This window comes from Sciurus vulgaris, assembly GCF_902686455.1.
Source record: "Sciurus vulgaris genome assembly, chromosome: 15".
NCBI classification, from domain to species: domain Eukaryota; kingdom Metazoa; phylum Chordata; class Mammalia; order Rodentia; family Sciuridae; genus Sciurus; species Sciurus vulgaris.
In genome coordinates, this window is record NC_136476.1 from 78286206 (window position 1) to 78299706 (window position 13501).

Genomic DNA, 13501 nt, shown 5'->3' on the forward strand with positions numbered 1-13501 from the left:
ATAAACTCTTCTGTTGGGGGCCTGTGCCTTGGAGTGATGGTCTTCCACGGGATTCCCTCTCCATGGCTTCTGTATGTGACTTCTAACTCTGATTTAACTCTCTGTGGAGGAGTTACTAAGTGTTTTGCAAACACTGTTAGAAGGCCCGTGCTCAAGCTTGGAACCACCAATGGCTCCTGAGTATGCCTTTGAAGGATGCTTCACACCTCTATTTCCATATAGGAACCTGAAAAAATGGAAGGAGAGGAGTGGGGTGAGGAACAAGTAATGTTCTAATGTCAGTGCTATGAAGGAATTAATCACGTTTCCAGGATCTAGCATTCTGCAGAGTCTCAGGGTGTGAAGTTTTGCAGGAGTTGAACATTTCTTTACAGGTGTGACTCTGTGGTCAGATGCCCACATCACGTTTCTCCTACTGAGCTCCTGGAGTTTGTTACCAGAATCATCTGGTGAACTCATCTGCTAGAGCAGCTAGCTAGCATTGTTGGATACTACTGTCTGTAGGGCTCTGATCTAAGCTTATTACCTGTATTAATTTGTGTACCTCTCCAAGTCCCCCATAGCTAGGTAAGAATAGTGTTATCAGGGTATAGAAGAGGGGCTTAGGTACATACACAGAAAGCTGCCGATTGAGTGCTATTTTGGGCTCTTATATCTGCATTGGAGCTACTGTCCTAGGAGTCCCCTCCACTAAGAAGAGCTGCAAAGTTCTGTCCACCAGTGGCTCTCACCTCCTCTTGGTTTTTTTGTACTATGGGACTCTTGCAGTTATTAATTTCTTTCCTTCCTCAAACAATTCCCAAGTCAAGGATGTCATTGCTTCGGTCATGTATACTGTGGTGACACCTATGTTGAATCCCTTCGTCTACAGCCTGAGGAATAGAGACGTGAGATTGGCCCTGGGGATGCTTTACAGAAAAGGGGTCACATTCACCAAGTGACGGTTACCCCTCAGGTTCTTATTCTCCTAGAGATGGTTCTGGGGTACTTCCTGGTACAGGTGACTGTAGTAGATTGCAGAAATGGTCACCGTGCTCTGCATCCCTTCCTTTCCACTGTGGAGTTTATTTCCCCACCCCTTGAATCTTTAAAGATCTTGTGACTTAGTTTGACTGTAGATTCGTAGTAATGATGTTATAGTATTTCAAAGCTCAGGCAGAGTCTGTTTCTGCTTCTCTTGGAACCAGGAGGCCACCAGGTAAGCCAGTCTATGCTAGGCTGTACAAGATGAGAGGCCGCATGGAGAACAATGACGGTCCTGCTACCCACCATCTTCTAGGTGACCTGGTCAGTGACTCCAAGGGCATGAATGGGTTCCAGCTGAACCTAGCAAAGGTTTCAAGCTGAGCCCAGTCCAGGCCAAATCTCCAGCCCATAGAATCATCATACCAACAAATGGTTAAGGAACTGTCTTGGGATCAATTATTAAGCAGCAATGGCCACTGATACAGTTATTGCTCTTCCCACCGGTTTACTCTAAACTCTCCCTGATTTCAATGGTCCCTCCCTTTTTTGCCCCCTGCTTGGATTGTCTTATTCTCCCATCACCTAAAACTCCCTGTCTTCAAAACACAGGCTCACACACACCTGCTGAGGATCCTCACAATCTTAGTGTTAGGCAGATGTTTTGTCCGTGCACTCTCTCATACCCCTCACTTCTGTTTGTGAACATGCTGCCTCATCAATATGAAGAGATAGGAATGACTTGTTATGATATCAAAATGCATGACTCTCCTATTTCTGATGAAAGACATTACATTAGAAATAAGTCTCTTCTTTTTGAAGAGAATGATTTTATGTTGAGATTAGAGGAGATAGAATAATAGTGTGTTATTTTCTTACTCAAGTTGAAAAGAATTCTCAGTGGGATGTGATAGGATACTTTTCTTTATTTAGGATAAAGTTTCTATAATTTTGAACTTAAACAAAGTGACTAGGAGGGGCTCTATGAAGGATTATTTCTTTATCTCATGGATGGCTTCATAGGTGTGTTTCTTTCGGGATTATTTATCAAGTTGTGCACTTAGTGTATTGTTGGTTCTATGTATGTTGCACTTCCATTAACAAATATTTATTCCTAGTAAAGCATCATTTAAATTTACATTTGAGTTACCCACATGTTACTCTGCTGTCTCGTCTCAGGAGGACATGACTATCCTGAATTTGGTGTTAAAGATTCTATTGAAATTTTGTAGTTTTACTTCTGTGTGTATATATCTCTGCGATATGTATATATGCATATCTGTCATTGTGTGTTTGGGTTACTCTAACAAAATGCCACAGACTGTGTGGCTTACCCAACAGAGTTATTTTTTTACAGTTCTAGATGCTAGAAAAACAAACCATAACTTTTTTTTTTCTTTGCCAGGGTCTCATACTTGTGATTAATTTAATATTAAAGTATTAGAGATTCCATTTCTAAAAACAGACAATAGTGGGTTAGGGCTTCAGCATATATATTCTCCTGGGGGCGTACAAGACACAGACTTTCACTTAAGAAATGTGTCTACATGTAAATATTCATTTCTGTGTTTTGTTATATTATTGGAGTCTTGTTTTTATGTTCACTATTATATTCCTTTAATTTATCTATTATGTGGCATAAACTTTATACAATATTCTCTATGTAAAAATACCACAACTTCTTAGTGAGAACTTTAGCAACTTAGAAAGACCTTTTCTCAATGTAAAAAATATAAAGGACTGGGGATGATACTCAATGGTAAAGCAAACTTGGGTTCAACACCCAGTACCAAACCAAACAACAACAAACGAAAAACCCAACCAACCAACCAAATAACTTGTTTAAAACACCAAATGTGTTGAAATAATTTTGCCATTTTTTCTGCTATCACAATGTTGTTATGAGCCTTCTTATTTATGTCTCACTAGAACATATGCAAATCATCTTTTGGCTTTAACTCTTACACTGGAATTGTGGTCCATGGTCATGCACATTTTCAACTGTAAATAATAATGTCACATATTTCTATATTACACGTGACTAAGACTTCAGACACAGCATCATCAGCAAAGAACATTCGCAAACTATTTTTTCAATCTCTTGATATAAATTGATTTTTTGAGATTTTAATTCTCTAAGCTTCTTACTGAGGTTCACCATCTTACCATCTTCTTATGTGGTTATCAGCTCATTTGAAGTTCTTTTGTCTGAAATCTTTGTTAATCTTATTTGCCTGCTTTTCAATTTTTCTGTATGAATATGTGGATCTAATTTACTATTAACTAATAAGCAAGAGGGTGAGATATGAAAGGGAATGAGAAAGATGGGATAAACTTTGGTGTAGAAGATGATATAGATGAGGGTCCTCGAGGTATCCAGAATCTGGGGAAGTAGTAATGTCAGTTGTTAGTTGAAAGAGATACTTTTTCTCATATGGTTTAATCAGTTGAGGAATCATGGGGAGTCATTAATTTTTTTAACTCATGTATGCAGGGAAAGGGGGAAGTGACAATAAAGATCTGGCTTGAGAAGTAGGGATTCATCAACCCTTGACATGTAGGAAATGGCGGGTCCACTGGAGTATTATCACGGTCACAGATGGTCGACTGTGACCCATAGGACCCAGCACCCTTCCAGCAGTCTAAGTATATGACAGGATTTCTTCACTCAAATAGCAGTTCCATGTGCAGATTGATTTTTAACTGAACCAATTAACAACATTTATAAATATTCATACATCTTCACCTCAAACAATTGAGCACATGATATTCATTGACTACCAGTCATTGAAGAAATGGAGGTGAAGATGCATTCAATGGATTTGGAATCATTTTCTTAAGTAGTTGAGTGGAAATCATACCTTGAATGGCTACTTTATGGTTTGATGAATAACTTGCATCAGCAGAATGCTGACAGCCCAGATTTTGGGCAAGAGAGTGAGATTTATAGAAACTGTGCTGCATTCCCTGTGTCTAGGAATAATGGTGAGTCATAAGCTCCTGACTCTCTTCTTCAGACAGTGATGGGATTAGAGTGTTTCTAGAGTTCTTGATTTAGCATGCCGTCAGAAGCAAAAAACTTTGTTATCAGAAAGTTGAAACGTGGTTCATTATGGATTCTGAGGCACATTTTGCAATGCAAACAGAAGGCAAGCAGCTTTGTGGATCACCAAGTTCCTAATGGTTATCATCATGATTCCTCCAAGGGTGAATTCTCGTAGGCCTGCTTCAACAAGTCGTTCTTCCCCTAAGGGAGCCAAAGGCAATGAAGCAATTATAACTTGTTTGTCTTTAGTGGACCCGGGCATAGTGTGATTGACTCCCAGGGCTTCTTCATAATTTGTCAATTTGGAATTCACACTGATTTCTTGAGAACTGTGAACAAAAATGTATTGGTATGTGCATCTTGAATAGATCTTTACTGGTAAGTCTTCTGCCTGTCGCAGTGGAACTCTGCAACCTGTAGAGTTTACCACCAGTTTCACTGTATTTCGACCTTCTGGAGAGAAATGGAAGAACCTTCCCAAGGCTGTAGCTGAAGGTACTTGAGCTTATTATCTAATGTACCTTATCAGAGCAGGAGCAGAAATTACATTAAATATGTTTGTGTGTTTGTGTATCTGTGTGTAGCGTGTTGCTGCTTCATGCCACAATATGACAAATAGCTCCATGTAAAGCAGTTTATCTTGAACTGAGTATCTATCCAATTTTGAGAGAATAGGGAAAAAAAAAACAACAAATCTCCAAGTTGAATTATTTCTCAAACTGATTTAATTCTGAGATGTTAGAAAAATATGCCTCATGTTTATCTTTAACCCACACTATGCCTTACTGATATTTCTTGAAATTTTGTACCAAACCTTTGAGATATTATTTCTCTCCACTGCCTCAATCCAGGTGTAAAATGGTATTACTCTGTATCTGAATTGCTACCACGACTTCCTATTCAGATTCTTGTTGATACTCCTGCCTTCCTAATCTGATCTCTATCCCCCAAACTCAAGATATTTAAAACTTTCTGTCACATGTTTACTGAAGTATTTTCTTGGGTATACTTTTGCTTTGGGAATAGAATTGAAATTTTCTATTGTGTCAGAGCAGGTATAGGTACTTGGGCTCCTCAAAAATCCTTGTACTCCATGTCCTTCTCAGGGTAATCACGTGCTTCGATTTCTCTGATCCCCCAATGCGCTAGCCCCGACCTCGCCAACAACTTAAGGAGAGTGCTCGTGTTTTAATCTTCATGACAGACCTTCATATCCAGAAACAACCTTGCAGTGGATTAGACAAAGGTGAGTAAAGGGAAGGGAGTGGGGATGGAAATAGGAAATGAGTGGGACATAACTTTCCTACGTTCATGTAGGAATACACCACAGTGAATCTCCACATCCTGGACAACCAAAGGAATGGGATCCTAATTAGGAAAAGTTATACTGCATGTATGTGTAATATGTCTGAACACACTCTATCGACATGTACACCTAAAAATAACAAATAAAAAATTAAAGAAAACAGAACTCTGCACCCTAGTCTCCTGTACAATAACAGTCTATCAAAATTGTGAATATATACTTCTTAATTCCCTTATCTCAAATTTTTATCATAAATTTGAACTTTTCAAGTTGGTGCCTGGTAACATGATGATCATTCATATGTTTCATGGTTTCTCCAAAAGATACTGTGTTGTCTCCTAGGTGGACAAATAACAAAGTTTGTCCAAACCATCATTACTGCATTAATGTGATAAAAAGCCTGAGATATTCAGATTAAAATGCACATACTGACTAGTTTAAAACGATGATTTTATTTTGTAACAGTCCCAGTAACTTGTCATTATTTAACATTTCCATATATTTTCCATCTCCAACAAAAGAAAGGAAGAGCATGTGGAGGGAGAACCAGAGCAGCGTGTCTGAGTTCCTCCTCCTGGGGCTCCCCATCCAGCCAGAGGAGCAAGGCATGTTCTACGCCCTGTTCCTGGCCATGTACCTGACCACGGTGCTGGGGAACCTGCTCATCATCCTGCTCATCAGGCTGGACTCTCACCTCCACACCCCCATGTACTTCTTCCTCAGCCACTTGGCCCTCACTGACATCTGCTTCTCCTCAGTCACAGCTCCAAAGATGCTCATGAACATGCTGACGCAGACTCAGTCCATCTCATATGCTGGGTGCATTTGTCAGGCATATTTTTTCTTATTGTTTGGAGCTCTTGACAGCTTCCTTCTGACCTCAATGGCCTATGACAGGTATGTGGCCATCTGTCACCCTTTGCACTACACCACTATTATAAGCCAGAGCCTCTGTTTCCTTCTAGTGGTGGTGTCCTGGGTCTTATCCTCTTCTGGTGCTCTTGTGCACACCCTCCTCCTAGCCCGGCTGTCTTTCCTCAGAGGCAACACTCTCCACCACTTCTTCTGTGATGTCTCTTCCTTATTCAAGCTGTCCAGCTCAGACACCACTGTCAATCAGTTGACTATTCTCTCCATAGGATCAGCAGTTGTTACCCTGCCATTCATCTGCATTCTGGTCTCTTACGGCCACATTGGGGCCAGTGTCCTGCGAAGACCCTCCATCAAGGGCATCTGCAAAGCCTTGTCCACATGTGGCTCCCACCTCTCTGTGGTTTCTCTGTACTATGGAGCAATTATTGCACTCTACTTTGTCCCCTCATCTGATAGCAATAAAGACAAGAATGTCATTGTGTCTGTGTTGTACACTCTGGTCACCCCCATGCTGAATCCCTTCATCTACAGTCTGAGGAATCGGGATATCAAAGGAGCTCTGAGGATTATCCTCAGAACATGATGGGCATTGTATTTCCTGTTCACTGGAAATGAGACCTCAATCCTGCACATGAGTCCTTTCTTCTCTTAATTGATGCTTTCAGTGAATCTTCATATGCCACTTATTTCCTTCTTCCTGTGTTTCACCTTGGATACAGTTTTTCTCTGCCTTTGATTGCTATTGTTCTGAGGTTCTTGGGATTTTTATTAATGCATTATATTCACACATAATATTGGTGCTCAATCTGACATAATCCTGGAAGCATGGAACATAATTTGCTGCATCTGAGGCCTCAATGATTCCTCTTCTCTCCCCTTCCCCGCTTCCCACTTGCCTCCCTCGACTCTACTGGTCTTTCTTCCATATATTCATCGTTTCTTTTTTCTTTCTTTCTTAATCAATTATTTTATTTTTTGTTATTTGTAGGTATGTACGACAGTACCATGTGTTTTGACATATTATGCATACGTGGGGTGCAACCCATTACAATTTTGATCCCATTCTCATGGTTGAACATGATGTGGAGTTACACTGGTCGTGTATTCACATGAGTGAAGGAAAGTGATGTCCGATCCATTCTACTGTCTTTCCTATTCCTATTCCTCTTCTCCCTTCCCTCCATTCCCCTTGGTCTAAGCCACTGAACTTCTATTCTCCTCCTTACCTTCCCTTGTTGTGTGTTAGCATCCACATATCAGAGAGAGCATTCAACCTTTGGTTTTTTGGGACTGGCTTATTTCACTTTGTTTCTATAATTGTTGCTTTATGGATATACATAAAGGTGGAGTTGACCTTGGTATGTTCATGTATGTACGTAGCATCATTTGGCCAATTACATTCCACTGTTCCTCCATTTCCCTGTCCCTCATCTCTCCTGCTCTATCCCCTTCCATTGATCTCCAGTCCATTGTCATGGAATTCTCCCCTTTCCCCTGCTCATTTTGCTCTAGGTCTGCATATGAGAGAAAAATAGGTGGCTATTGACCTTCTGAGTCTGGCTTATTTCACTTAGTGATGTTCCCTAGTTCCATCCATTTTTCTAGCAAATGCCATGGTTTTATTCTTTTTGAGAGTAAATCTCCATTGTCTCTATATACCACATTTTCTTTACCTTTTTTTTTTGTTTGTTTGTTTTTTGTTTTTGGGCACCTGGACTCTTTCTGTATCTTGGCTATTGTGAATTGTGCTGCTCTCAACATTGATGTGCCTGTATCACTATAATATTCTGATTTTAGTTCATCTGGATAAATACCAAGGAGTGGGATAGCTGGTTTATATGGTGATTCCATTTATGGTTTTTTGAGGCATCTCCATACTGCTCTCCAGAGTGGTTGCATTCATTTACAGTCCCATGAGTATGTATACCTTTTCCCTGCACGTCCTTGCCAACTTATTATTTGTTTTCTTGATGATTGACATTTCGACTGGAATGAGATGAAATCTCAGTGTAGTTTGGTTTGCATTTCCCTAGTAACTTGGGATGTTGAACATTTTTTCAAATATTTGATGACCATTTGTATTTCTTCTTTTGAGAAATTTCATTTTAGTTCTTTTGCCCATTTATTCATTAGGTTATTTGTTTCTTTCTGATGTTAGGTTTTTGCATTCTTTATATATTCTAGATGATAACTTTCTGTCAGAGATGTAGCAGGCCAAGACTTTCTCCCATTCTGTAGGCTCTCTCGTAATGCTTCCTTTACTGTGCAGAAGCCTTTTAATTTGATTCTGTCCCACTTATTTATTCTTGTCTTTATTTCTTCAGTCTTAAGGGTCTTGTTAAAAGAGTCAGTACCTGTACCACTATGTTGGAGTGTTGAGCCTCTGTTTTGTTTTCCAGCAATTGTGAAGTTTCTGGTCTCATTCTTAAATCCTTGATTCACTGTGAGTTGACATTTGTGTGAATTGAAAGGTAAGGGATTTAACTTCATTCTGCTGCATATGTAGATCCATTTTCTTGGGAAGTTTTTGAAAACACATCGGTTCTACTGTATTTTCCTATATTTTTTGTATTCATAAGGTATTTCTGTCCATCAAAGAGTTTTTAAAGTATTTAGGATTGAATCTGAGTTTACACTTGCAAGTGTTGTATTATAGAGTTATCTCTGTAGCTCATTTTATTTTTTTATGTTGAGACTGTGTCTTATTAAATTACCCAGACTGTTCTCTAACTTGGAGTCTCTTGCCTCAGCATCCCACAGAGTTGGGATTACAGGTGTGCACCCCTGTGTCTGTCTCAAACAATTTAAAGTTAATGTAGTTGCAGTTTGGTGTTTTGGATACTGCAAGTTACGTAAAGCTTTTTCTCTCTCAAGATAATAAGAATTTTTCTTTTGATAGATTCATGATTTTATTTTAATTTAAATTTTATATCAAGGTATGGATTTACTGTTAGTAAGCTTAATTAGGAAATTTGTTTTCCTTTGTAATACATTTGTTTTAACTGGCTCATAATATTGTGAGTATTTGTGGCTTTCCATGTGATGTTTTGATATATGTGTACACTGAGTAATGTACAAATTAAGTAAGCATATTTACTTTCTCAACCACATATACTCTTGTGGGGAGAACATTCAATATCTCTTTTTATAACTTTTTAAAATATACAGTACATTTCCATTATCTTTAATTACCCCAATGACCAGGCTTCTTTCTTCTGACTTAGTGCTCACTGACCAACCTTTCTTTATCCCTCTTCCCTCATATTCTCCTCAGTTTTTTATAATTTCTTATTAATTGTCCACATTTTATTTTTGTTTTAGTTATTTTAACTAGGAATACAACTTTTTCACCTCAAAATGATTAGGCCTGATCACAAATAAAAATGAAACAACTTTCCATGAAGGACCAGTACAACGGCCCACACAGAATAGGTATGGGTCTTAAGTGGCAAACAGAAGCACAACTGTAAGTCCAGTGAACATACTTCTTGTCAGTAATATTTTTCTCATTTTACCGGAAACTGTATTTTCATCTTTATAAAAATATTGAAATATACACATTAAATAGCATAAATATATAAGCTGAAATACATATGTGGATACATAATGTATTGTGCATATACGTTTGTGTGTGTTCAAATGTATGTGACATATGAATGGTTAAATTTAAAATAATAAAAATTTATTTAACCATCTCTAGGCTTAAGTGATAGAAAACTAACAATAGTGTTGAAAATCTTATAGGTCCTTCTCAATTGTATCTTCATTCCCTTTGAAGGTACCCAGTACCATGGGTATTTAAAAAAAACTCCTTTACATTTATTTGAATTCTAATAGTTTAGTAGTAATCCCTAAATTTTGCCCACTCTAGAACTACACATTAAAGAAATTGGACTGTATTTATTCTACTGCATTTTATTGTCTTCTATTGCATTGTCTTCTATTGTCCATGAGAAATTCATCTATGTTTTCATCTTTAACTCTGACACTATTACACACTTATCTGTTCTCTATTTAGTGACCACTTGCCCACCCCCAGCATTTTACTACTATGAACAGCAGAACTATACATCAGTCTTGTGAATATGCATATGCAAGAAATTTTGTAAGTTGAATGTTAATACATTATGGTTTGGATGTGTGGTGTCCCTCAAATTTCATGTGAAATAATGCAAGATGTTCAGAGGTGAAATGATTCGATTATGAGAACTATAACCTAACTGGTGGATTGACACACTTGAATGGATTAGTTGGGTGGTAACTGGAGGCAAGCAGGGTGTGGCTGGAGAAACATTTCTTGGGGGTACTTATTTTGTCCCTGGTGAGCAGAGCTCTCTCTCTCTCTGCTCTTTGGTTGCAATGTCCTGAGTTGTTTTTATCTGCCATGTCCTTCCACATGCTGTTCTGCCTCACCTCAGGCCCAGAACTATGTGTCATTGACCGTTGACTGAACCTCTGAAACCATGAGCCAAATTAAACTTTTCCTTAACACAGTTCTTCCTGTGAGTTCTTTTGGCCATAGTGACAAAAAGTTGACTAAAACATTGTAAGAATTGTGGGGCATGTGTATGTCCAATAGCAGTATTACTGCTAAACTCTTCTTCAAAATAGTCACACTAAGAAGCCAATCTGAAAAGGCTACATACTGCATAGTTCCAACTATATGACATCCTCAAAAATGCAAAAGTACAGAGATAAGGAAACAATCAGTGGTTGCTAAGGATGTGTGGTAGGGTAGAGGAAGGGATGAGTAGGTACAGCAAAGGGGATTTTTAGGACATAAAAGTTATTTGTATAATGCTGTGAGTTTTGAAATATGTCTCCATGCTTTGTAAAAACCAAAAATTATTTTATTAAAACCAAAGAAACTACAACTATACAACAAATATGAACCCTAATGTAAACTATGGACTTTCATTAATTATAATGTTCAATATTAATTATCTTGTGAAAACTATACTATAACGATGCAAGACTTCAGAACTGAAAAATAATATTAACCTAATGGACCAAACAGCCATCTATAGATTATTTCATCCATTGACAACTCAAATTAATAAAATTAGAGATGAAAATGGAGTTATTACAACAGATACTTCTGAAATCCTGGGGATCATTACAAACCATTTTAAAACTTTACACTTCAACAAGCTAGAAAATCTTGAAGATATTGACAAGGCCCTAGAGACACATGACCTACCCAAATTGAACCATGAAGTTATAGACAACTGAAACAGACCAATATCAAATAATGAAATTGAAGCAACTACTAAAATCTTCCAATGCACAAAAACCCAGGACCCAGATGGATTCTCAGTTGAATTCTATCAGACCTTTAAAGAAGAACTAGAGCCAATCCTCCTCAAATTATTTCATGAAATAGAATTTACAAAAAAGAAGGAAATGTTGCCGAAAGCATTCTATGTAGCCAATGTCATCCAAATACCAAAATCAAACAAAAACTTATTGAGGAAAACAAACTTCAGACCGATATTCCTGATGAACATAGACACAAAAATCTTTATTTAAAATATTGGCAAACAACATTCAAAAACACATTAAGAAGGTCATATACATGATAAAGTGGGTTTCATCCCAGGAATGCAAGTTTTGTTCAACATACATAAATCAATAAATGTGATTTACCACATAAATAGAGTTAAGAATAAGATTCACACAATCATCTCAATAGTAGCAGAAAAAGCATCTGACAAAGAACATTGACGTTTTAAACACTAGAGGACGTAGGGATAGAAGGAATTTACCTTAAAATTGTAAAGGCTATATATGACAAACTCAAGCAACATCATATGGAACAGAGAAAAAGGGAAAGAACTTCCTCTAAAATCAGGAACAAGGCAAGAATGTCCATTCTCACTAATGCAATTCAGCATGGTCTTTGAAACTCTAGTCAGAGCAATGAGACAAAAGAAGGAAATTAAAGATAAACAAATAGGAAGAGAAGTCAAATTCTCTCTGCTGATGATGTGCTCTTGTAATTCGATCACCCAAATATTCAACCAGAAGACTTCCAGAGCAGATAAACAAATTTGGTGAAGTTGCAGGATACAAGATCAACATACATAAATCTATCACTTTGCTATATTCCTATAGTGAATCTTCTCAAAAAGAAATTATGAACACTATCCCTTTTATAATTATCTCCAAAGAATACTTGGGAATAAATCTAACCAAGGAGGTAAAAGACCTCTACAATGAAAACTATAGTAGAACACCAAAGAAAGAAATTGAAAAAGACCTTAGAATATGGAAAAGACTTCCATGTTCTTGGATAGGCAGAACTGATAATATCAAAGTAGCCATATTATCAAAAGTGTTGAGATCCAAGATGGTGAACTAAAGGGAGGCTGAGTTCCTGGTTGTTTGTTAACTCAGGTTTCAAGAAGAGGAAAATTTATTTCTCTGTGAGGGAGTCTTTGCTGCTCTTTGATCCCCTGCTGTTTACCCCATTTGTCCACCTTGATCACCTGCAGTATGCTGGCATGTTGACTACTTTTTGAGTGCACATGGCCCACTGACTGCCACCTATCATCGGCCATTGGCCTGTTTGCCTGCCTCTTGACTGCCCATCACCTGCCTTTCACCTACCCACCACCCACCAGCCGAGGTCCACCTGCGGATTGTCGGCCAATGGCCAGCAGACCACCTGCAGACTGCCAGAGTATCGCCAGCTGCCTGCTGTTGCCTGGAAGTCCATGGTCACAGTACCCACAGGTTTGGTTACATGTGGCTGCCACCATTTTGGGACAACATCCAGGACCTACAGGACCTGACCACACCCCACACGGATTCAATGCCCATGCCCTACAGCTCCCTATTTCCAACATGTTTGGAAGCCAGTGCAGCCATCTTGGATTATCCTGGAAGTGGAGGATGCCATCTTTCGGTGGGGCAAATCCCATCCTGAGATGCCTGGTGGAGACTGGAAGCTCATTGTCAGATACCTCTCATGCATCAGGCTACTGAAGACTGGGAGGTTTGAATAGTATATGACTGTTATAGTGTAGATTTTTTTCTCCTTTTTGAAAATTTTCAAGTTTTTATTTATTTTTCTTGCTCTTTATTTTCCTTTTGTTTACCTGTTTTCTCAGAGTCTCTTTCTCCCTTTTCTCATGCTAACAACCAACTTATTTTGATTGCACTTTCTTTTTTCCTATGCTCTAGAACTTCTATATACTCTTTTCTTATCCCATTAACAGTTACATCCTACATCCCTCCCCATTCTCTTTGTTCTCCATTAGAAACTGCAGACCTCATTGCAAATCTATTTGTTATACTGTAGATAATAATTG

General features: G+C 38.3%; 1 protein-coding gene across 1 annotated transcript; it reads left to right on the top strand.

Moving 5' to 3' along the window:
• Nucleotides 1–5836: 5836 nt before the first annotated feature.
• Nucleotides 5837–6836, top strand: LOC306645760 (olfactory receptor 1J21-like). The gene has a single exon (XM_079113847.1). The coding sequence runs from the start codon at nt 5848–5850 to the stop codon at nt 6769–6771; it is 924 nt and encodes a 307-aa protein (XP_078969973.1). The 5' UTR covers nt 5837–5847; the 3' UTR covers nt 6772–6836.
• The last annotated feature ends 6665 nt before the right edge of the window (nt 6837–13501 follow it).

Excerpts from the sequence above, each read along its gene's own strand:
- LOC306645760 (XM_079113847.1), top strand. The coding sequence starts at position 5,848 with ATGTGGAGGGAGAACCAGAGCAGCGTGTCTGAGTTCCTCCTCCTGGGG.